Genomic DNA, 25,602 nt, shown 5'->3' with positions numbered 1-25,602 from the left:
ACATCATGGATGTATTACTGAAAGTCACATTGATTGATGGGAAATGGGTACAGACATGACTCTTCTTGCCCTCGTTGGGAAGAGGAACATTCCAGGGATGGGCTGAATTAGTTTCATAGTTTTAGATCCTAGCGGAGGAATCTGTCTGTTCTGAGTAGGATGATTAAGTGAATGTTAATGGGATGAGAGATGACAAAGATTACCATCCTAAATTTCTAACCTTATCTCACATTATTACAATGGAAGGAACACTGGTTTGGAAATCAGGGGACTTGGGGACAACTATTAGCTTTGTGTGACTTTAAGCACTAACCTCACCTTCTGGTCCTCAGTTTCCACATCTTTGAAATAAGAGTTTAAACTATATTGCCTTGAAGATCCTTTTCAGCTCTAAATCTATGATGCTGCTTTCCTCCTGTGTATGCTCCAATTAAGTAGCCAAACTGGACTAGCTTTGCTCTTAGGAGCATGGCTTATGCTCTGCCATTTTGCCCGCACTATTCCTCGTATCTAGAATATTTTCCTTTTCCCTCTTCACCTGCAGAATCCCTCTCCATCCTTTGAAGCTCAGCTTACTTAGCACTTCTTCCAGGAAGTTTTCCCCTCCTGCTGTAGTTGCTAATGGTTATTGTTCTTGAGTTCTTTACAACTCTCCAATGCACTTATAAAATTCTGTGTGCTATGGTGATATCTGTGCCTATGTGTATCCTTTCATGCCATTGGACATTCCGTGAGGAGCTTATTTTAACTTGGAATCACCCTCCATGCAGGGTTCTGAAGAGTAGCTACTGAACATATGTTGATATTTTCCCTTTATATTCTATCTTTTCCAGTTGGAATTTTTAATGGATTTTTAAAAAATTTGTTAGATATTTTCTTTTATTTGAAACACAAATGTTATTTTTTTCCCTTTTTTCCTCTGCTGCTTCCTCTCCATTTTCATTTTTGAGGCTAATTTTGTACAAGGATTTTACATTTGGAGATAAGGAATGCTTGCCATGTTTTTCCAGTTAATCCTAAGTGCCTGTCACAATGGTAATGAGTCTCAACATACATTTATTAAGCACTTATTATGTGCCAGAAACTGTGCTAAAGTATTGAGGATACAAAATAAGGCAAAAACATGGTGCCCATCCTCAAGGAACTCACGTAATCTCATGATGTTCTCAGAGAGAATCAATACATTGTCTTGAATCTTGGGAGAAAAGGCTCCAAAAGGAACTGATGTTTCCCTAAAAGCTCAACATGTATCTTAATTTTCTGAGTGGGTGTTCTGAAGAGATGGAATGTCTTTGTAAGCATCGCTGACCACTACCATCATGCTCTTGGTCCCAACAGTCATTGTTACAAGACCTCTAAACCGCCCCATTTACCACATTGCTCTTAAATGGTCATTCCTTATCCTAGTTTTTCCTTTATTGAAACCACATTGTTTATACTTGCTGGCCATAGACCTCCACCTCATCTCTGCCCCTGCCCCCCTTCCAAGATTTGCAGTCAGTTTATTTTCTTTCCTGGTAAGGTATCAGTGCCAGCCTGGCAAATGGAATAATTTGTCACTATAAAATGAGTGATACCTCTAGTTTCTGCTCAGAATAACTTACCTGACCAGGGTACAATAACAGAGTCTGGTTCTTCCCTTGGGATTCCTGCCATGGAGAGCAGAGGAAAGTGGAAAAATTCAGTTGGACATGTGTGTGTGAGAGAGAGAATGATGTAGAGATGTAGATATCGGAAAACTTCCAGAGACTTGATCAAATTTTCCAGTCTTTACCTGGGTTCTTGATATCATATAAACAAATTGAGCAGCATTAATTATTCATTAGTGAGGTTTCTTAGCTGTTACTTGAATTTTTTTTTTTTTTTGGTTCTGAACTAAATGAACACCAAGAAAGGGGAATATTTCCATATACAAAGTAAAACAGAAAAAAAAGGATTCTATTTGAAACCACAGATCTGTATTATCTAGTTTGTTTTTTTTAAGTATTTAATAAATTCCACATGGTACTTTCTCTTTTTTTAATGTTACTTTCAAAGTTGCCTTGCTTGTTTCTGTTTCCCTCTGAACTTTCTTTTTTTCCTCTTCTGTGCATTTTTAAAGATAATTAAATGACCCTCTTTTATTTTTTTTCTTTGTCTTTTTGGAAACACTATTGACTTTTTTCCCTTAAAACTGTGATATGTGATATGTCCCTTTGGAATTAAAATTATAGAATATTAGGGCTGGCAGGGTCTTAGAAATCATCTGCAGGGCAGCTAGGTTGCATAGTAGATAGAGCACCAGCCCTGAAGTCAAGAGGATCTGAGTTTAAATCTGGTCTCAGACACTTAATATGTCTTAGTTGTGTGACCCTGGGCAAGTCACTTAACCCCAATTCCTCATCAAAAAAAAAAAAAAAGAAAGAAAGAAATCATTTGCTAATTTCAGCTACCTATATTATCTTGGAGCAAGTCATTTAACCTTGTGGTCTTTGGTTATTTCTTCTGCAAAACGAAAGGATGGGACCAAATTACCTCTAAAGCCCCTTCAAGGACTCAATCTGTGGTTTTGTACAAACTCCACATTGTATAGATAAGAAAACTGAAAAACAGAAAGGACTCAAGTTCACCCATCAAATGAATGACAGAACCAGGATGAGAATCTAGGATTTTGTGTTTTTTTTCCCCCCATCAATAAATGTTTCTTCTTTGCGAGGTGCTACTTTTTTTTCATTTTTCTTTTTCTTTCCTGTACTTCTTACAGAGCAAATAATTTCTTATTGTTTCTCTATCATTTCTTTCCTTTGTGGTACAAAAATGAATGGGTTATAGAAACGCATGACTGTTTATAACTTCTCCCCAATCATTTTCTCTTTGCTTGCTCTGGCTGATAATAAAAAATAAAGTGCAGAAACTGTGTTGCAATTTTTTTCACTCATTTTATTTAAAATGATCTTTTTTGTGGATTTTTCAGAGAACCTTGATATCAGTCAGCACTCAAATATGATTTTCCTGGGGTTTGAAGGCATTTCCCCTTTGGGAAGTTCAGATGTTTGGCTGGAAGAAAAGATTTAATGGGAATATGATAACTGTTGTTACGTCTTTGCAGGATTGGTCTATACTAGAGGGACTAGTAAATTCTCATGGACCACCAAAGCTAATTCCAGGATCAGTGGATGGAAATTATAGGGTTTTATCTAACAAAAAAAGTCCTATCTGAAAATGAAATCATTAATCATGATTAATTTTTATCATAAATCATATTTAATGAAAACAATACAAAATCTCCCTAATTATTAGAACAATCTAAAGATAGAATGAGCTTCCTTCTATAGTAGTGAGTTTCACAGAACTTAGGGTCTTCAAGCAGAGGGTAGCTGACTATTTTGGGTGAAAACAGGATTTATGCTTTGAGTAGGGGTCCAGCTAAGTGTTTTGAAGCCCCTCATAATTCTGTGACTCTATGAATTCATGTTCAAAATAATGAACATTATTTTGAACATGATCAAAATAACACGTCTAATGTGTAAGGTTTTCTGCATTGTCACCAAAATAGTTCTGATCCCACAGGTATCGTTCACCAGCATTCCATGTCCAGTCATGGTATGACGAAGTCAAAGATTACACATATCCTTACCCCCATGAATGTAATCCTTGGTGTCCAGAGAGGTGCTCGGGACCTATGTGCACTCATTATACCCAGGTAAGAAGCTAGTCAAGGTCTGAGATCTTAGCTAATATGGATCATCAAATGGCAGATACAGATATTTTGGTAGAAATTTTGGAAACCAATGACTACTTCCCCATTTTAACAAGGGAGAAAGAGTAGTTGAGGGACGATTCACTGCTCAGAAAAATGAATAATAAGAATAAACAGCTCTTTGAAGTATACTGACATCAGACTCAATTCCTTGGCACAGAGGTAGCTGGGTGACTCAGTGGATAGAGCACTGGGCCTGGAATCAAATCTTGCCTCAGACACTTAGTTGGTGCATGATCTTCTGCAAATCCCTTAATTTCTGTCAGTTTTTTTAACTGTAAAATGGGGGATAATAATAGCATGTACCTCCCAGCTTTGTTGTGAGGATTGAAGGGGATCATATTTGTAAATAGAGAATAGATTGTCCCAAAAATTTAATAAATGCTTATTTTTTCCTTTTCTTTCCTAAAAAAATTATTTATTTTGTAATTTTGTATCTTAAGGGCAATCTTGCTGCCAAATTGTGAAGCATGAAGGCATTTTGAATTTTGGTGCTCTTGCATATCTCTTCTAGTACCCTTCTCTATCTATGGCTTATCTCCTCCCTTACCTTAGCTATATCTATTCAGGTGTTAACAATGAGATTTTAAAGTACCACCTTTCCCAAGAGTATTTGCCTTTTGCCAGAAGAGATTCAAGAAGACCAGAAAGATTTTAGAACTCAAGAGGAATCTAATGGTGGGATTTAAAATACTTATGAAAAGTAGGGGAGGAGGCAAACTACTTGGACAGTGGCCCCTGCTCAGTGTGTTTGTCAATCACACCGTGTTTGTTGACCATCTGCTTGCAAGCCCCCCTGAGAACACGACAAATCTTCACTAGCACTGACTTGCTCCTCGGGGTCTGACATACATGCCATGTTTGTTTCTTTTCCAGATAGTTTGGGCGACTACCAACAAGGTTGGCTGTGCTGTGAACACCTGCAGGAGGATAAATGTTTGGGGAGACGTGTGGGAGAATGCGATCTATCTCGTCTGCAATTATTCTCCAAAGTAAGAAAGATGATAAGAAATGGCTTTTTGATGATCTCAAAATACACAGCAAGAGAGCATCATTGTTATTAGCCCATGCTTTGTAAAACTTCAGTGGTAATTAACTGATTATGACTTAGAGCTAGAAAGGTTCTTAGAATCCATTGAGTCTAACTCCTTCTTTTATAGAGGGAGAAACTGAGTCACAGAGAGGTAGATTTCCTCAAAGTCACACAGAAAATCTAGAATTTGAACACTGGACTTCTGGCTCCAAAGCTACCTCTCTTTCCATTGAACTGTATGGCCTCTCCATATTGGATTTAGTTTTATCTCTTTGATAGAAAAGGTAGAGACTATAGTTTATAGATAGGATTGTATAGATTATTTAGGTCATTCTCCTCAGTGAACAGACGAAAAAACTGAGACACAGAAAAAAGAAGTCCCTTGCCTAAAGTCAAACAAACAGCAACCCTTCAAAACGGACCTGTTCTACCTAAATCTTCCCTTCTTCAGCCCAAGCATCCTTAGTCCCTTTCTCTGCTCTGCCAATGGCAAGGCTTCCAGTCCCTTTCACCGGACACATGGCTTCCTTTATTGCATCTCCTAGAAGTGAGCAGCCAAAGCCTTCTTTGTCCCCCCGACACACACGTACACACTCACCAGCATCTTCCATGGGGTAGCTGGGTGGGGATGATTTTCTCATTCATTCATGCATTTGAAGTGAATGGTAGTTGTCGATGAATGGGAAATCTGGGCTGTAGATGAGAGAACAGCTAAACTAGTTTGTAGCCTGCTGTTTTGAAAGGATTGGCTAACATGGAAACATCCTCATTTGGTTTTCCGTCAGACTTGGCTGTGGTAGGGTGGGCCATAGCTGAGGTTGGAAGGAAAGTGAAGTCCTCGGAGAATACTTTGCATATCTGTGGTAGCATTTTAGGGGCAGGCTCAGCAGAGAGCAGCACGGGTTACATCACTGCCTGGGGAGTATAGAGTACAGAAAATTCCTTAATAGGAGACAATTTACTTGTCTTTTTTTTCCCTCCCCTCCCCTCCTCCAGCCACTCTTAAGACATATATTCCAATGTACACTGATTAGTCCTGCCTTAATAGAGACAACTCTTCCATTGTTCAGAATCTCCAAGGATGGATCAGCTCACGTTTTAGCCCTTATAGCCCCTACCATGGCTAAGCGTGGAAATAAAAAGGGAGTTATAGTCTCTGGCCTAGTGAAGCCAGCTCAGATAGAAAAGGGAGCCTATCTACTGGCAAAAAAAAAAAAATGCTCAGCAGAACTTGAAAACACTCTGCCCAATGAGTTCAGCCCAGTGAGAGGAGACATGACTTTTTACTTTGAAATATTATAAAACCCTCCCAAGACTTCTTAGAGAACCTTCAAAGCAACCAACATTTGTCTCTCCATTCATCCACAAAGTCATTCAGTGCTTACTATGTGTCATGCACTGGGCTAAGTCCTGGGGATACAAAGAAAGGTAAAAGTGCAGTTTTTGTCCTTGAGGAGCTCGCATTCCAGTGCGGGAAATACTATGCAAATAACTGCATATGACAAGTAGACATTATGAATGGGACTTAACCCCAGAAGATCTGCTGATCAGATTAAAGGGGGTTTTTTAATTATTATTTTGGTATGATTTTTTTTCTTGTTAAAAATTGTGGATCATATCCATTAAATGTTTCATTTTGCTGTGGTGGCCATGGTTTAACTTTTTTTTTTTTAATGACAGTTTTTGTTTCTTATACCACAACAATTTCTCTTTATACCTCTCTTAATTTTTATTTTCTCCCTTTTAATAATAAAAAACAGGCAGGGTATGGGGAACATGCCTGTAATTCTTGCTATAGGAGATGCTGTGTCTGGAGGGCCTTGAGCTAGTAAGTTCTTAACTATAATCAGTGGACTAAAGTTGATTGGACGGCCATATAAAACCCCTCATTAATAAATGAGTCCATGGGAACAGGGGTTCAGTAGGCTATGTAGGGAGAAGTCAATTGACTTTGGCTGGTAATAGAGCAAGTCAAAGCTTCTGTGACAATCAAAGTGTGTCCTGACTTGTGGGGCAAAATAGAGAGACGTAATCTTAAGAACAAAACCAAACCAAACCATAAAAATAAATGTATTTTAAAAAGCAGAGAAACAATTAAGCAAATCTGACTGTTAGCTTGTATCATATTATCTATCTGTAGGCTCTCCTGTCCCTACTAAAAAGTGGGTTCTTGAGATACTAGTGACATAAGCTTGGACAGGTTCTCATAACCTCCTAAGTTTTTTTCATGCTTTAAATATATATATATATATAATATATATATATATATTATATATATATATATATATATATATATATATATATAAAATATATATATATATATATGATATATATATATAATATATATATATACACACACACATATATATGTATATATGTGTGTGTGTATACAAATATATATATAATCTACCCCCTAATAAAACCTTCTTTTGTAATTAACAAAAAATGAGATCAAGGAAGACAAATTGACCATGTTAAGAACAAAACCAAACCAAACCATAAAAATAAATGTATTAAAAAAAAAACAACAACAACAGAGAAACAATTAAGCAAATCTGATTGTTAGCTTGTGCTTAATTCTATATCTGTGGGTCATCCTGTCTCTACCAAGAGAAGTGTGTTTTGTCATCAGTTTTCTGGAGCATTAGATTGATCAGATTTCTGATGTCCCTTAATGCTGTTTCCTTTTGAGTTATCATGGCCATTGACAATATGTTCTTGTGGTTTTGTTTGCTTCTTTTTTGTATCAGCTCACACAAGTCCTCCTAAGATTCTCTGAAATCCTCATGGTCAACATTTCTTAAGGCACAATAAGTCTTTTACACTCATATACCACAATTTGTTGGCCATTCCCAGGCTTGTGGGCACTCATTTTATCGTCATTCTGCATGATGTATTTTGAGAACGTCTGTGGGTCTATTGTATCAAGGCAGTATTTTATACAGTATTTCAAAACATGCTAGAAGCTGATAAATGACTTTCGCTTTTGAGAAGAATCCTATTCCTAGAAAGTTGGCTATGACACACATTTCTAAAATGAATCACAGATATCCTCTGACTTCCAGTAAAATTTCAAGGATGTGTATCCACGTTGCCGAGGGTTCTCACCTTTTTCTGATGACAGCAAGAGCCAGAGAGAGAAAAATGGAAAGAAAGATATTCTTGTTATTAGATAATAACTTCAAACATGATGAAATGGAAAAAAGGATGGATAGACAGAGAGTTAGATAGATAGGTAGAAAGAAAAAGAGATGAAAGAAAGAATGGAAGGATGGAGACAAACAGAATCCTTCCTATTACATACTCTGTCCCTCTTGAACAGTGTGCTGGAATAGTCAGGTGATCTAAAATTAAATTTTGGCTTTGCTATTTACTACTTGTGGAATGTTATACAAGTTATTTACTCTTTCCAGACCTCAGACTAGGCCTTGACTGTAAAGTAATGAGGTCTTAAAGGTCCTTTTTAATTCAAATATCAATGCTCCTACAGATTTTAAACTTCAATATATAAATTTAATATAAGTATTAATACAAATTTAAATGTATATAAATTTAATGCAACTATTAAATGTAAATTTAAACATATATTTTTCTCAATTAGCAAATATTTATTTCTCCTATTAACTTTAAAACTTTTTAACGTTAAACTTTAAAAAAATACACATGATAAAACAAATAAATTCCTGCATTGGCCATGTCCAAAAATATCTGACTCATTCTCTGTCCTGAGTCTATCACTTCACTGGGGATTCTGTTTCACCTCAGGTCCTTTGGAATCTGGGAGGTCAGTAAGTTTCTTTTTTTTTTAATTTTATAATAATTTTTATTGACAGAACCCATACCAGGGTAAATTTTTTACAACATTATTCCTTGCACTTGCTTCTGTTCCTATTTTTCCCCTCTCTCCCTCCACCCCCTCCCCTAGATGGCAAGCAGTCCTATATATGTTAGATATGTTGCAGTATATCCTAGATACAATATATGTTTGCAGAACCGAACAGTTCTCTTGTTGCACAGGGAGAATTGGATTCAGAGAGGTCAATAAGTTTCAATTGTTCAGTTGTTTCAGGGTTCTTTCTGACTTTTATAACCCAGTTGGGGTTTTTTTGGCAAAGATACTGGAGTGTTTTGCCATTTCCTTCTCAGCTCATTTTACAGATGAGGAAACTAAGGCAAGCTGGATTAAGTGACTTACCCAGTATCTGAGGCCATATTTGAGCTCAGACCTTCCTGATTCCAGGCCGTGCCATCTAGCTGCTCTAAGCATTTGTTAAGCACCTATTATCTGCCGGACACTGTGCTGTGCACCAAGTTCTGAAGTCCTACAAAGGGTTTACAAAGTTGCTAGTACGGTATGAGTTGTTCTCTTGTGAACCTCTGCTTTTTGACATTTAAGGCTGGGAACCCTGCTTTTTCATTTCTGAAATGGCTTGAAGAGGGGAAAATTCTGCAGACTCTAAAATGGAAAGACGTTTCAGCCCAGCGTGTGTTGGGTGCCGTTTCTGTCCTGGGACTAAAGAAACATTGGTGGATTTGTGGCTAGGTTGGTATTCCAGGGCAAACACAAACTGTGACTACACAGTTGTGGGATGAAAAGGGCCCCACTGTATCTCCGTCCATCCGTTTACTCAGCCACGTCTATGCTCGAAAGCTTCAGACTATAAGTTCATGGAAAGAGCCGAGGCCAGAAACTTTTTTTTTGTCTTCCGTTTTGAATACTGTCTGCCATCCTACAAACAGTGGAAACATTCATTCCCCCCTAATTCCTACTGCCTTTGGGGTTGTACTTTCATGGGGTTTCAGAGTCAGGTACCTAGCGTGTCCATGGCAATGAACTCGAGAAGATCTTGGAGGTTTGTCTGATGGTGATTTTCTGCTTCTTTTCAGGGGAAATTGGATTGGAGAAGCTCCATATAGAAATGGCCGGCCCTGCTCTGAATGTCCACCCAGTTACGGTGGAGGCTGCAGGAATAACCTCTGCTATCGTGGTATGAGCCTTTCAATGAGAAATATTTTACTGATGACTTTTGATTTGACATTGCATTTATTTCTGACAATTATGGCCCCCCTCCCCTTTCAAGGAATTTCCTTGAAATAATAAAAAACCCATTTAGGCTCCCCCAGCCCAAATTACAATGAGTAATTCTCTGGATGGCATTTATGATGTTCTGCCCCAGTGGTCTCTCACTTCTCTGTTAAAAGAAAGAGTTTACTATTTATTTTCTAGGACTATTATTGACATCAACTGAAAAACAAGAGGTCTATCAGAGTAGCAAAAACTAGGATCTTTAATCAAGCAATTTGAGATGCCATTCAGCACCAAAGTATTAGTGTGCTCAAGGGAGGCAGGGAGGTATAAAATAATATTCCAGCTTGGAGAGAGTCTCCTGGGAGGTACAACCTTACTAACTGACACATAAGTTGTGTTGCATAACAACTGAAAGTCCATAAACAGAGTTGTAGGAGGAATGGGAGCTGGGGGAACTAGTGACATCTGGCAGTAACAGCTGGCTCCAGGTGTGGCAGCCGGGAAACTGGTTTAGACCTTGTGCCAACCATGGGGTTAGTGGGATCAGAGTCAAATAGTCCCTTCAGATATCTGCTTTCAACATAGGTTTTTCACTTCCCATTTGTGACTTTTCAGTTTGTTGCCATCATTATCAATACTGCCCTTTTGGTATTCCTTGTTTCATGCTGCCTCAGTTCATGTCATTTCTCATTGCACAGTAATATTCCTTTACATCCATGTTAGTCTTCTGTTCCCTAATCGGGGGCAGCCCCTCTGCTTCTGTCATCCTGAAAAGAACTTTAAGAATATTTGGTATATAGAGAGACTTGACTTTCTTGGGGTACACAGGCAACAATAAGATTTGGACACAAGCCTTTAAAAAAAGATTCCCTGTTTGCTCCCGGACAGTTTTTGTTAACAATGGAAAGGGAAAGCATTTCCCAAAGGAAAAATAGCCAGGATTGCTTTGGGATAAGAGGATTGAGTCGAAGATAATAGAGCTGTACTGTATTCAATGATGTACACGCCCCTGGAGACTGAGCCAAACAGATCACCCTGTATAGAACATCAGAAGTCTGGGCACCTTTTGCCAGAGACTGATTTGACAGGTAGAGTTCTTAACTCATTTTGCATCAGAGATACCTTGGGCAGTCTGGTGAAACCTGTAGACCTCTTTTCAGAAGCTTATTTTTAAATGCATGAAACAAAATGCATAGTCACAAAGGAGACCAATTATGTAAAAATAAAGATTAATTTTTTTCCTATTCAGGATTATGGATACCCTGAAAAACCATCCATAGTCCCCTTGGAAGTTCATGAACAAAGAGAGTTTCAGATTTAATAGCATACAGAAGGAGACAGGTAGAGAAAAGGGGACTAGGTTTTGAATCAGAATCTCTAGGTTCAAATCTTAGTTCTGTCATTTATGACCTGTAATAAGTAACTTAACTTATAAAATTAAGGTTGGAATAATGACTTCAATCATCCCTTTTGGTTTCAAATCCATACTCTTATGTCCGCAGGCTTTGACATCGAAGGAGGATAATTTCTTTGTCTTAAAAAAATAATAATCTCACAAACAGATTCATGCCTTTAAAAAAAATCTGTTAATTATAATGTTTTTGTTGTTGAAGCATTTTAGTTGTGACTGACTCTTCATGACCCCATTTGGGATTTTCTTGGCAGAGACACTGGAGTAGTTTGTCATTTCCTTCTCCAGCTCATTTTACAAATGAGGAAACTGAGGCACCCAGGCTTAACTAACTTGCTTAAATTCACCTACTTAGGGACTGACACCAGAGAAGTCATAAAGTAGTCTCTTTCTCTCCTCATAGAGTACTTTGCATGGATCTGTTTTTCTCTATGTGCTATAATTTGTATGATACGTGAAGAGTGTCAGACCTCCCTTTGATGATGGGTCAGTGTCACTATCTAGTACCTGGAACAGTGCTCTAACCATAGCAGATCCTCAACAAATATTGACTTGATCAAATTATAGCATGATGGAAAGATCACATGGAGAGTCTAAGAAGGCAGAATTAGGTACTGGTCCTGGCTCTAATTTAAATCATTAAATATCTGTTAAGTGCATGCTATTTATTTATTTATTGCTGAGCGATTGGGGTTAAGTGACTTGCCCAGGGTCACACAGCTAGGAAGTGTTAAGTGTCTGAGGTCAGGTCCTCCTGACTTCAGGGCTCTATCCATTGCTAATGCATACTATTTGTAAGGTTCCATACTAATCAGGGAATTTTTAAAAAATGCTTCCTGCCCTCAAGACATTCTTTGAATACCTTGAATACATTCTTTTAATACCCTCAATGGGATTCTTTGAGAATACCATTCAATATTCAATGACTGTGGACAATTAACTAACCTTTGCTTGACTTTTTTTTGACTATAAGAAGGGGATAATAACGTGCACCTGGTGGCATCTATATCCAAATTTGAGTGAGTTCTTCCAGAAAAGATATGCCAAGGTCTAGGGATTCTATTCAAATCAGCTTTGAATCATAGCCCATGAGCCCCCACCACTATGTTTACTTTTACTCATCAGCCCATAGGACACAATTAAAAAAAAAAAAAAGGCATTTAATGAAATAATAGTAAAAAAAAAAGTCATAATATACCATTTGCATCATAACTTTGGGCATGCTCCTGGGAAAAAAGAAAGTCCTTGTGATACCCCAAATAATGTTTAATTGCCAAATTGTACCCATTTAGAATTATTTTAGGTGTTGTCTTTCTAGTCAACAGTCAATGACTATCTGGATCTGAGGCCTTCCAAATTTTTCAATTTTGGTAGTTTTTGGATCTCTCATTCACGTGACTGGGAAAGGGAAGGACATAGAAACGTAAGCCCTTAGGGGAGACATCCACTTCAGATTTTTGCTTAAATTGCCTTTATGTTTGTATGTAGCTAGCATATATATACCTGGTATATGGAGGAGACCAGTAGATAGAGCTCTTAGCCTGTAGTCAGGAAACTTATCTTCTTCACTTACTTATATGGCTTAAAGTACCAGATGTGGAGTCTGGGAACCTCAGATCCTTACTAGCCTGGGCAAATTACTTAACCCTTTTTGCCTTAATTTTCTCATCTGTAAAATGAGCTGGAGAAGAAAATGACAAAGTACTCCAGTCTCTTGGGCAATATATATGTATATTTTGATGTTGTTTTACTTGGAAGAAGCAGCGAGAGATAGTGATTTGAATTGAAAGTCAGAAAAGCCTGGATTCAAGTCCTGACAATAGGCAAGTCATTTAACTTTTCATATTTTTAAATATGTTAAGTCCTAAGTGATTTGCTTTTACATTGGTGGAGAAAGTGATCTTTAGATATATTCAGAGATCTTCACACATATGAAAATGCAGGTTAGTCCCCCCCAAAAAAAACCAACCCCAAACTAAAAAAAACAAAAACAAACCCTCAAACATTAATTCAATCTAGAAGGTTCCCTTCCTACATTCCTCTTAGCTCCTCATCTCCCCTTTAGCAGACCTGCCCAGAGGTAGAGGCAGTCTTTAAAAAAAAAAAAAAAAAAAAAGAGCCCTGTAATGAACTTAGGAATGGAAATTCCCCAGAGCTACTGTGGTTAACTGTAGGGATCCTTAGTTCCACTCTATTAATATAGAAAGCATGTTATTCAGTCAAGTATCCTTACCGCTTTCTTACATGTGAATTTTCCATCCTCCCTGGGTCTTAAGTCCTTCAAGGGCAAGGATTGTCTTTGATTTCTTAGCATGGTTCTCTCCACACAGTACATATTCAAAGGTTTCTGACTGACTCACTGACCTACATTAGACCCAATAAAGCTGGGATTATGAGGTATAAAAATCTGGAAGGCCCAAGGAAGAAAGTCTGGCTTATTCTCGTTATACCATTTTTGTTTTTCAATGGAAAACAAACTTTTTATTAGCTGCATTCAAGGGAATGAAGGAAGCCAGCAGACGTAGCGAGCACTGACCCGGGCAGCTTTTGCAAATAGAATGTCTCTGTAGAGCATCGAATGTAAACTTGAACACAATTTTTTGATTGTCAAGTAGTGTCTTACTGCTGTTTTTCCCCTTGATTTAAAAAAAGCCTTTTCTGATTCTTCAGATTTAGGGAAGGAATGAGGGGAGGAGACATGTTGGATTTTGGATTATTTTGTCTCTAGCTAACCCCTGGTCTCTTTATATTTGAGGCAAAAAATCAAGACTCAGGAAATGTTTAATTAGAAGATACAAGCAATGTCTGTTAGTGGAGAGGCACAGGGAGGACACACTGGGAAAAGAACAAGCCATTGCTGGAGGAACTTTTCTCAGTGTGGGAAGAGATCAGTGTAACTGTTAGTTTCAACACAACTTCTTGTTCTTAAACACTTAGGGCTTCAGTGGTTCCTTTGGATCTCTGCCTTGTCAGCCTTTTTTCACTCCATCCCTTTGCCTGTTGTTTCTAGTCATTGATCATTTCTGGGTCAGCTCATTATGTCCCAGGTGGGGCCCAAGTGCTCTTTCCCCTTTGCTGCTGCTGCTCAGCTCTTTTAATCCTCATTCCTTTCTCTCAGTCTTCCTCTCTCAAACTGTGGTTGTCCTGAGGACATTGAGACTTCTGGCTCAGAGATAGTGATGGTTCCAAACTGTTCATGGGGTCAAGAGGGAATCAGGGCATAGGTTCCCCATCTCCTGTTATACAAGAATGGGAAATTCTGGAGTCAAGGATGAGTAAAGAAAATCACAGCAATTCAATGACCTTACTTTAGTGACACATTGATTCAATAATTCAATGACCCTACTGCTGGATTAAGAGTCAGAGTTTCCAAACTGTTCAGGGGGTCAAGAGGGAATCAGGGCATAGATTCCCCATCTCCTGTTGTATCAGAATGGGAAATTCTGGCGTCAAGGATGAGTAAAGAAAATCACAGCAATTCAGTAACCTTACTTCAGTGACACATTGACTCAGCAATTCAGTGACCTTACTGATGGATTAAGAGTCAGAGATTCTGGATTAAACCCCAACTCTGTTATTTCTTACTTTGATGATCTTGGCAAGTGCCTCAACCTCTGTTTTCTCTTACATAAAAATTGAATGACTTCCAAAGCTCTTCCCAGCTCCAAATCTAACATCTAATGAAATATCATGTCTGTTGTTCTTAGGTACAAAGCAATACTTTGAATATTATCAGACCATATTCCCTTTCCTAGTAGAATTTCACCTAGCATGCTCTCTTCTGTATAACCTTTCATATTGAAAGGTTCCCAGCTATTTGAAAATGAATTTTTGTGTGTGAAATAAAACCTCTCAAGAGTAAGAGAACCAGAGTGTCCCAAAAGTTTTATTGCATTTAGAAGCTTTCAGAGGACTATTGGGACTATGTGTGTGTGTGTGTGTGTGTGTGTGTGTGTGTGTGTGTGTGTATCCCTCCAAAAAGCATTGACTTTAACACTAATATGTCAAGTTCTTTTGGAGAACTTTGGGAACACACACACATATACACATATATCTTTTTCTAAATGCATTTGATTTTAACACTATTATGTTATGTTCTATTTTTCCCCACTAATAAGATGAGTCTTATGTTCAGAAGCCTGAGACCGAGGAGACGAATGAAGTGGAAATGTCTCAGATTCCTGAGGAGAAACCCGTATGGATCCAACCAAGGGTAACCAAACCCACCAAGCCCAAGAAAACCACTGCAGACAATTATATGAGTAAGAGACACTCTTGTTTCATGGCTCCCTCCTCTCCCATTCCAATTGGAACCAACTCTTGGGTTGGTTGAGTGGCTCGAGGGTATTGAGAGCTCTCCAACAGGCAAATACTGGACATTAGGGTGGAGTCTCAAAGCAAAACTCTAGACCTTTTTTTTCTTTCTTTTTAAAAAGAAATTAATCACTTTATTTATTTTTGTTAAACACTGTAAGAATCCTAAACCTGGAGTGCACTTGGGTGGCCTTCTTTTTATTTAACTCAGATATTTTAAGATTTAACTGAAGATATATTCCTAGGAACTGTGCTGAGTGTTATGAAAACTATAAAGTTGAGTAAGACAATAGTCATTTAAAAAAAATTAGTTTCATGTTTAACTGATGTTCTTTTCTTCCTCTTTGTAACCCTGTCTCTTCCCAAATGATGTTCCACCACAAGAAACAATCAGTACATTGTCTGTATAACAATGTATGACTCATTTCTTACCTCTAGTTCACCACCTCTTACTTGATTCACCAATAGTTCACTGACGTCACCATGAGTCACTCCAATGATTGCAGAACTGTTATGAAAATTTAGGGTCTAGTTAGGGTTACATCCACAAACAGAAGACTCCAGGTCAATTAATCAATCAATAAACTTTTATTAAGTGCCCACTATGACCCTGCCCTCAAGGAGTATACACTCTAATGAGGGAAACAACATATGTGTGTATATATATATATATATATATATATATATATGTATGTATGTATCAATAGGTTATATGCAGGACACCTAAGAAAGAGCAGAGAGAAGTATTAGAATTAAGAGGGTTTGGGAAAGGCTTTCTATAAAAGTGGGTCCTAAAAAAGCTATAGACTCATAGTTTTGGGAGTTTGGAGGAGGAAGAAATGACTCCTAGCTGGGACATCAGGGAAAGCTTTATTGAGGAAGTGGTGGCAGGAAGGGTATTAGACTAAAAGCCAGGGGGCCTGAATTTTAATTTGAATTCAGCCTTAGTTGGGATGGGTTTGATTTTCCATCGTTGGTTTTCAGCATTATTTCACTCCATGGGTTTAATGAGAGAAATGTTTATATGAAAACAGCTTTGCCCCATTATTTGCATTAAAAATTCAGTATAGTAATCCCTAGAAGAGGCTCTGAGGTAGCTGCACATCTTTGTTAAGAACAGCTCTACACAAATCTGACAGTTGATAGGCGGGCTGCAGAAATGGATCTTTTAGAAAGATTTCAACCCCCACTTTTTCTTTCCTTTTTTATCCTCTTCAAATTTCTCCTTTTATTTTTTATTTTGATAACCTGGTCTTTCTTCTTCTAACTTTCCCTTTTTTCTTTTTTTTCCTCTTCTATCTCTGTGATCAAATTTCCTAAAAGCTTGTCTCTTTTGCTAGATTTTTAAAAATACAAAAAACAACTGAAGTTTCTATGCTTTTTTTTTGTTTGTTTTCTTTCAGTTTTATTTACCTCTTTTTTGACGTTCAATGTTTCTGTTTTTGCTTTATTTGGAAGATTTAGATTTGTTGATTCTTTTAGTTTTTCTCCCTGAATCTTTTTTTCTCAGTTCTATTTTTCATTTTTTTAATCTCCTAGCACAAATCATCAAGTGTGAGACCAAAATGAGAGACAAATGTAAAGGATCCACATGTAATAGGTAACATTTTGTTTTGATTTTTCTGTAGCCAATACCTTTATTAAAGGCTTTTAAGTTCAAAGAGCAATATGATACCTCTTAAGTCTTTATAAAATTACATTTTAATACAACTTAGGTTTAGCAAGAGTTACAAATCCATCTTATTTTATAGTAAGAGTAATACACGACCACCATAACTAGTGGGTCTCAATTGACTGCCACGATTTATGAAATACTTGGCACAAATTTATATTCTGTTTCTGTCAATCTAGGTTTTTAACTTAAAATCTCTATGTCTACCCATCTGGGTAGAAACTCATTCTGGTTTAAGAGTTTAGTAAAATGATATTAATTAATTAATATTTTTAAAGTGCTTAGCATGGTACTTGATACATAGTAAATACTATATAAATGACATTATTGGTGTTATTACTTGGAAATAAAAATTTGGACCCTGAAGACCCTGCCAAATTCATTCTGAAAAAGAAATAATAGGAGAATTAATCACTAGTTTGGATTAACTGGAGGAAAGATCTTTACATTAGAGAAAAAGTTGAAGTTGTAGGCTATTTAAAAAATAACACTATGATTTTTGAGTACAGAAAAGGTAAGGAGATATATAATTAGCACATCATTTCACATAATTATAGAACATCAAAGCTGGAAGGATTTTTGCACATGGAATCTAGAATCTGGAACATCAAAGCTAGAAGAACCTTAGAACACAAAACCTAAAAACTAGATCATCAAACCTGGAAGGACCTTAGAATAGTTTAAAACACTCAATCTTATAGTCAGAAAATCTAGGTTAAAATCCTAATTCTGTCTCTTACTACTTATATGACCTCAGGCAAGTCACTTAACATCTCCAAGCCTCAGTTTTTTCATCTATAAAATGAGAATGGGAGAGTAATACTTAATAAGCTCTTGAAGCTCTCTTCTTTTTAGCTTTATTGTATTTTGATAGTCAGAACTTTAAGGGACCTTAGAGGTTATTCAGTTCCTTTGATTTTTTTGGGGGGGGGTTGTTTGTTTTTGTAAATTATATCTTTATAGTTGTTCAGTTGTTTCAGGCATGTCTAACATTTTGCAAATGACTATTTATGATTTCCATCTCCACCTATTTTACAGATGAGGAAATTGAGATAAATAGAGTTAAGTGACTTGTTCAGCCTCACACAACCAGTAAGGATCTAAGGTCACATTTGTCAGGAAAATGAATCTCCCTGATTCTAGGCCCAGCTCTCTGTCCACTGCACCATCTAGCTGCCCCAAATGATGACTTTAAAGAATATTAAACTGGCTTATGTAGGTTAACTGTTAATGTGTCTATAATTCATATGTTTCAACTTTATATGTAAAATTGAAGGACACAGTAATTTATTTTAACCCAGCTCCTGTCAGATCTATCACAAATTTAGAATTAACCAGGGTACAAATGAGTGAGGTTCTCCTGTTTTTGGAAAGGGCACTTGTAGGAAATGAGCATGAAAAGGACTAAGTTATTAGCATAACTATTAAGTAAAATATTTGATCCTGAGAAATGATTTGTTGTTTTTCTCCTCCCCCCCTTCTCCAAACCAGATATCAGTGCCCAGCAGGCTGTTTCAACAACAAGGCAAAAATTTTTGGAACTCTTTTATATGAAAGTGTAAGTGTTGCTCATTGTCCCTTTAAACAGTGTGAGTCAAATTTTATAGAAACAGAAAATATGGCCATTTTAACATGGAAAGGTTTTCTTATCCGTAGAATGATGGACCTGGAGTTTAGGGAACTGACCTGCAAGAATTCCCTAGTTTCATAACAAGGTCAGGAAACCAGTTTTGAAAACTGGAAATGATCAGCAAGCTGATCAGCCTTAAAATAAACAAACAAGTAAACAAACAAAACCACGTGGGGCAAAGTCAATAGAGAATTGGCCGTGGAACCTGGAAGGTGTAGGCTCAAGGGTCATTTCTGAGATGTGCTGCCGTGGGATCCTGGGGAAGACACACTGCTACTTCTCACTGCTTTAGTTAATTGTACAGGACCAGAAGTTGCAGGAAAGGTGTGGACCTGCATTGACACAGGGTGTATTCTTAGCTGAGAATTCCTAGTACAGATAAAGTGACAGATCTGGTTTCTATCTCTCCTAAATTGGAAGGGAGAAACTTTGCTCTTGATCCTTTTTATTTTAAGATTTTTCTGATCTTAGGGTTTTGAGGAATAAAAATCCCAGAGAATAACAAAATCACTCCATCTGTTCAGTCTGTAATAATCATCTTAGCAATTTAGCTCAATCAATACCTTCTGTTAAATTTTTTTTGATAAAATGATATTTTGTTGCTTGAGAAGAGTTTTCCATTATTATCAGCTTTCTAGATCTCTGTTATCATTTCCCCCCTAGTCATCAAGCATATGCCGTGCTGCCATCCATTTTGGTGTTATAGATGATAAAGGAGGTCTGGTTGACATCACCAGGAATGGAAGAGTACCCTTTTTTGTGCGGTCTGAAAGGAATGGCATTGCATCTTTAAGGTAAGTATTGACTTGGATTTTATGTCAATTCTTTTAGAATTACAGTTTCTTTTCTCCCCCTTTTACCTGAGCTATTTAAATATTTTTTCATTGTTCATATTTATTTTTATAACACATTGTTTATTCTTTTTCTCTTTTTTAATAATAGCTTTTTATTTTCAAAAGTTTTCAGCATTCACCCTTGCAAAACCTTGTGTTCCAAATTTTTCTCCCTCCCTTCTCCCCACCTCCCTGCCCTAGACACTGTGCTATTTTAATAGCATAATATGCATAAATGCATAAACCAAAAACATTTCTTTATTCTTTTTCTCTTTTTTTAATAATAGCTTTTTATTTTCAAAAGTCAGCATTCATCCTTGCAAAACCGTGTGTTCCAAATTTTTCTCCCTCCCTTCCCCCCACCTCCCTGCCCTAGACATTGTGCTATTTTTAATAGCATAATATGCATAAATGCATAAACCAAAAACATTTTTATTTTTCTTTTATTTACTTATTTATTTTTGCTGAGGCAATTGAGGTTAAGTGACTTGTCCAGGGTCACACAGCTAGGAAGTGGTAAGTGTCTGAGACTAGATTTGAACCAACTAAATGCCCCTCAAAAACATTTTTAAAAAGCTTTGACCAATACACAGCTCACTTTGGTCATTTTTATTAATTAGCAAGTTTCAGTTTACTCCTTGTCTTCTACTGTATATATGAAGAAAAGCAAAATGAGTCTCTGTCCTCAGCGAGCTTGAGCTTACTATTAAATGGAGGTGATAAACATGAAAATAACTAGGTGATAAAAGGTATATATACTACAAATGGAAGGTGATCTCAGAAGAGAAAACACAATGGGTTTGGGAAAAGCCTGCTGATGAGGAGGGGAATTGAGCTAAGTCTTGAAGCCAGGGAAGCCAGAAGAGGCGATGAGGAGGGCCAAGATCATTCCAGGAAAAGGCCTGGAATCAGAAGTTGGAGTGTTGTCTTGTACTAATAGCAAGAAGGTCAATAAAAGTATGTAGAGGGCTGAAGTGTAAGAAATTTGGAAAGGTCAGCTGGATCTAGGGTAGGAATGAAATGAGAATTGGTGGTTGTAAGTCTGAGTGACTGGAAGAACAGAAATAGGGAAGTTTAGAAGAGAGGAGGATTTGGGGGAAAGAATACAAGGAAAGTTTTTGACATGTTGAGTTTGAGATGTTTATGGAACATTTAGTTCCAGAGGCCCAAAGCAGTTGATGGTTTAAGACTAGAGGTCAGGAGAGAGGATAGGGATGGATGAATAGAGAATCATCTAACTTGTTGCTGATAAGATCACCCAGCAAGCTAATATAGAGGGAGAAGAAAGGGGAGACTAGGATAGAGTTTTGGGGAAAATTCATTTAGTGAGCATAGCCTGGATGAAAATCCAATAAATGAACTTGAGAATGACTGTTGGAAATCAAGGGAAAGAATGAGAAAAAATGGTATCACAAAGGAGGGAATATCCAGGAGAAGAGGGTGATTGATAGTGTCAAAGAGTTCATACAGATAATTGATATATTGTTTGCTTTCTCATTGGATAGGGGAGGAGGGAGAGAATTTGGAATTAAGAAAAAATTTTAAGGAATTTCAAAATAAAGAATAAACTTTTAAAACTCTAAAGATTACATATAGAGAGGTCAAGAAGGATGAGGATTGAGAAAAGGCGGTTAGATTTGACAATGGAGAGGTAATTGGTCACTTTGGAGAGAACAGTTTCAGTTTAATAAAAGGTTTTACTGCAGAGAGTTTAGAAGACAGCAGGAAGAGAGATGGAGTCGTGGAGTATTTCTCAGATGTCTCAAAGAGTTCAGCCATGAAGGAGAAAAGAGGTAAAGGATAACAATGATGGAAGGTTGGTCTTTTGAACTGTGAAGAGACATGGTGTGTTTGAGTCATCAGAAAAGTGGCCAGGGGACAGGAAGAAATTGAGGATAAATGAAGGGGAGAGGATGATGGAAGAGACAGTCTGCTAGAGAAAAAGGGACGGAATGGGAACAAGGGTGGAAGAATCCATTGCTTCTTAAAGATACAGAAATAGTGTTTATGATCTCTATGGGAAAGACAATTGAAGCTGGGTGTTGAGTGTATTCATATAATTTTAGTGCTGGGAGGAATAAAGAGCTCATCTAATAATTGTAATAACACTTTAAGATTTAGGAAGTACTTTACATCCATTACCCTCATTTAATCCTCGAAAACCCCAAGAAATAGGTAATGCAGATATTATTATCCTCATTTTACTGATGAGGTTTTAAGCAGTTAAGTGGGCTTAGCTTTGGGGTTAGAAACAAGTTTTAAACCTTGATCTTCCTGCTATTGCTAGCCCAGTGCTCTATCTGCTACACTACAGGGCTCCTTCTAATCCAATCTTCTAATTTTCTGTTATTCCTTAATAGGAATCTTAAACTCTACATGGGTCCATTTTTTCACAAGTCTTTTGCATTTGTTACCAACACTCCCAAAAGTTGATCCCATTTTTCAGTCTATCTATCTGATTCCTAGAGAGCTGCTCATACTTGGAGTTTGTAGTCCTTCCATAGTTTGTGCTTAATTTAGAAGGACAGAATCATAGAATGTCAGAACTGAAGAAGACCATTATAGGGTCATCTTATTTAACTAATTCATTTGTATTTTAGAATGTGATTATGCTGATCATTTTCTATTGTATTTTTTTTATAGTAAATACAAACCTTCAAACTCATTCATAGTTTCCAAAGTAACAGGTAAGCCTTTTGCTGAGATATAATAATTTTTCTATTTATTTATATTTAAATAATATTTATATTTATATAACCCTTTGTATTTATTTATTTATAAATAATATTTATTATTATTTATTTATATTTATATAACCCTTTAAGAATTTCATAATATTTTACAGATGTCACCTCATTTGTTCTTCAAAACAATCCTGGGAGGGAGTTGCTATTGTTATCCACATTTTACTGCTGAGTACACTGAGGAAGACTTCAGTTAAATGACTTATCTAGGTTCACACAGCTAATAAATGTCTGTGATTAGATTTAAACTTGGGGTCTTCCTCATTTCAATTCCAGCCATCTACCCACTGCTTAAGCAAAATTAACAAAAGCTAATTTAAATTTCTAGTGGAAAATCCCTCAAGGGACTTTGCTTTTACTATTCTCCTCCGCCAATGGAACCCTCCTTTGTGACAAAGAAGTCCAGTTATAATTTTCACATTAGCATCCTTTGCACATAAAAAAGTGCTTTAAAATGCTTATTCTATTGAGTGTACTATTAGTCTGGAGTCAGAATTTAGCATTAGTTACTTCCAAGCTATGAAAAGTTAGAGGGATCACATCCCTACAAGGATAGAATTTCCCTATCTACAAATGGTAAATGTACCTGTTTTGCATATTAACTATTCAAAGAGCATTGGAACAGGAAAGGCTATTAGAGATTTTCTAATCTCTGCCCTGGAGCAGCCAAGGGAACAGTGGATAGAGCACCATGCTTGGAGTCAAGATGATTTCAAATCCAGTCTGTGGCAGTTACTAGCTATGTGATCCTGGGCATATCATTAGCCTGGCTTACCTCAGTTTCCTCCCCTGTAAAATGAGTTAGAGAAGACAATGGCAAACCTCCTGTATCTTTGTCAATAACATACCAAATAGGATCACAGCAGGTTGGTTATGAATAAACAACAACAAATTCATGCTCCTGATTGTCCCATTTTCCATTGTGTTTGTTCCCACAGTGCAAGACCTGGATTGTTATAGCACGGTTGCTGAGCTATGTCAATTTGAGAAGCCAATGAAACATTGCCCAAGGTAATGGTTGTACCTGGGGAAATGATTCGGTGTCCAAGATTATGCCTTTGACAGTTGGTTTCTGATTCTGTCTCTATCTCTGTCTCTTTCTATAATATACACACACTTTCTCTTTCTCTCTCTCTCTCTCTCTCACTTTCTCTGTCTCTCCCTCTTTCTTTCTCTCTCTCTCTACACACACACACACACACACACACACACACACGTAGGATTTTCATAATCATAAACTATTAGAATTTACACAATGATTTATGATAGTTTTTCAATGAAATCATAGAGAAAAAATGAATTGTCTCTTTTACTGTAATGTTTATATATATATATATATATATATATATTATATATATATATATATATATATATATATATATATATATTTGTTGAGTCTAAATTGTTTATTTGAGAGGTAAGTGATGAGGGGGAGGGTCAGTTTTCATTTTCCCAAAAACATTGTAATACATGATTCTTTTTTTTTCTTTTTTTTATTCTTTAAATAACTTTTTATTGACAGAACCCATGCCAGGACAACATTATCCCTTGCACTCACTTTTGTTCCGATTTTTCCCCTCCCTCCCTTCACCCCTTCCCCCAGATGGCAAGCAGTACTTTACATGTTGAATAGGTTACAGTATCTCCTAGATACAATATATGTGTGCAGAACCAAACAGTTCTCTTGTTGCACAGGGAGAATTGAATTCAGAAGGTATAAATAACCCGGGAGGAAAAACATAAATGCAAGCAGTTTATATTCATTTCCCAGTGTTCTTTCTTTGGGTGTAGCTGCTTCTGTCCATCCTTGATCAATTGAAACTGAATTAGCTCTCTTTATCAAAGAGATCCACTTCCATCAGAATACATCCTCAAACAGTATCATTGTTGAGGTATATAATGATCTCCTGGTTCTGCTCATTTCACTTAGCATCAGTTCATGTAAGTCTCGCCAGTCCTCTCTGTATTCATCCCACTGGTCATTCCTTACAGAACAATAATATTCCATAACATTCATATACCACAATTTACCCAGCCGTTCTCTAATTGATGGGCATCCCTTCATTTTCCAGCTTCTAGCACTACAAACAGGGCTGCCACAAACATTTTGGCACATACAGGTCCCTTTCCCTTCTTTAGTATCTCTTTGGGGTATAAGCCCAGTAGAAACACTGCTGGATCAAAGAGTATGCACAGTTTGATAACTTTTTGAGCATAGTTCCAAATTGCTCTCCAGAATGGCTGGATGTGTTCACAATTCCACCAACAATGATGATACATGATTCTTAAATCACTTTAAATTTTATTGATATTTTTAAAAAATTGTTGTTACTTTACTGCCACTAATGTCCTCCAATAGAACCTTCCTTGTGACAAAGAAGTCCAGTTACAACTTTCAGATTAGCATTTGCTCAGAAATTTTGGGAATTAGTTTTAATATAGACTTATTTACAGACTTTTTTTTAGTTAGGAGAAATCGCTTTGTCCCAACCTCCCATTTTATAAATGAGGACATTGGAGTTTAGAGAAAAAGAAGTAACTTGTTCAAGTTTCCACAATGGCCAATGTCAGTGAGGAGAATTCTGGTTTCCTGCTTCTTAGTTCAGTACCCTTCCCAGCACTGGACCAGGAGTCGGGAGACACCTTGATTTAAATTGCACTTCCAGCTGTTAATAGTTATAGCCCCATGGAGGAGACACAACTTCTCTAACCCAACCTATAAAACAGAGATGATAATGCCTTGTGGCACTTAATTTAGAGAATAGCTAATGATTGCAACCAGGATTATGTATGTAAAATACTCTGTAAACTTTCAAATAATATACAGACATCAGCTTTTTTGAAACCGGATGATGAATTCTTATATGTCATTAATTGACTCAAAGTCCATTAGGTAAAGGATCAGTATTTGAAATGCATTGAAGTTTTAAAATGGGCATTTCTTTAGCCCCTCTTTCATAAATGTACTCCCAGAATCCATGGTAAAAGGACTTGAGATGCCAAATCAATGTCAGGTAGGGTCCCAATAGTTAGGGTCATCCAAATACATGATGTATGCCATCTGGGGACAACATCCATCTAAACTGTGTAAGGTGAATGTCTTATCTAATTTCTCAAGCCTAATCCTGTCTTCTGAGATGATCTAGATTACAGGGGTCCTCAAACTATGACCCGAGGGCCATATGTGGCATCTGAGG

At 37.0% G+C, this 25,602-nt stretch overlaps 1 protein-coding gene across 1 annotated transcript in view; it reads left to right on the top strand.

Moving 5' to 3' along the window:
• Positions 1 to 25,602, top strand: part of CRISPLD2 (cysteine rich secretory protein LCCL domain containing 2) — an 80,633-nt gene that overhangs the window by 30,441 nt on the left and 24,590 nt on the right. The window contains exons 4-12 of the mRNA XM_051974915.1: positions 3,550 to 3,682; positions 4,616 to 4,731; positions 9,660 to 9,760; positions 15,331 to 15,474; positions 17,066 to 17,126; positions 18,690 to 18,756; positions 19,492 to 19,622; positions 22,305 to 22,348; positions 23,344 to 23,416. Of these exons, the coding sequence (XP_051830875.1) occupies positions 3,550 to 3,682; positions 4,616 to 4,731; positions 9,660 to 9,760; positions 15,331 to 15,474; positions 17,066 to 17,126; positions 18,690 to 18,756; positions 19,492 to 19,622; positions 22,305 to 22,348; positions 23,344 to 23,416 (870 nt within the window). The remainder of the gene's footprint in view (positions 1 to 3,549; positions 3,683 to 4,615; positions 4,732 to 9,659; positions 9,761 to 15,330; positions 15,475 to 17,065; positions 17,127 to 18,689; positions 18,757 to 19,491; positions 19,623 to 22,304; positions 22,349 to 23,343; positions 23,417 to 25,602) is intronic.

This window comes from Antechinus flavipes, chromosome 2, assembly GCF_016432865.1.
Source record: "Antechinus flavipes isolate AdamAnt ecotype Samford, QLD, Australia chromosome 2, AdamAnt_v2, whole genome shotgun sequence".
NCBI classification, from domain to species: domain Eukaryota; kingdom Metazoa; phylum Chordata; class Mammalia; order Dasyuromorphia; family Dasyuridae; genus Antechinus; species Antechinus flavipes.
The sequence above is the reverse complement of the archived record's forward strand: the minus strand, read 5'-3'. Positions and strand labels throughout refer to the sequence as shown.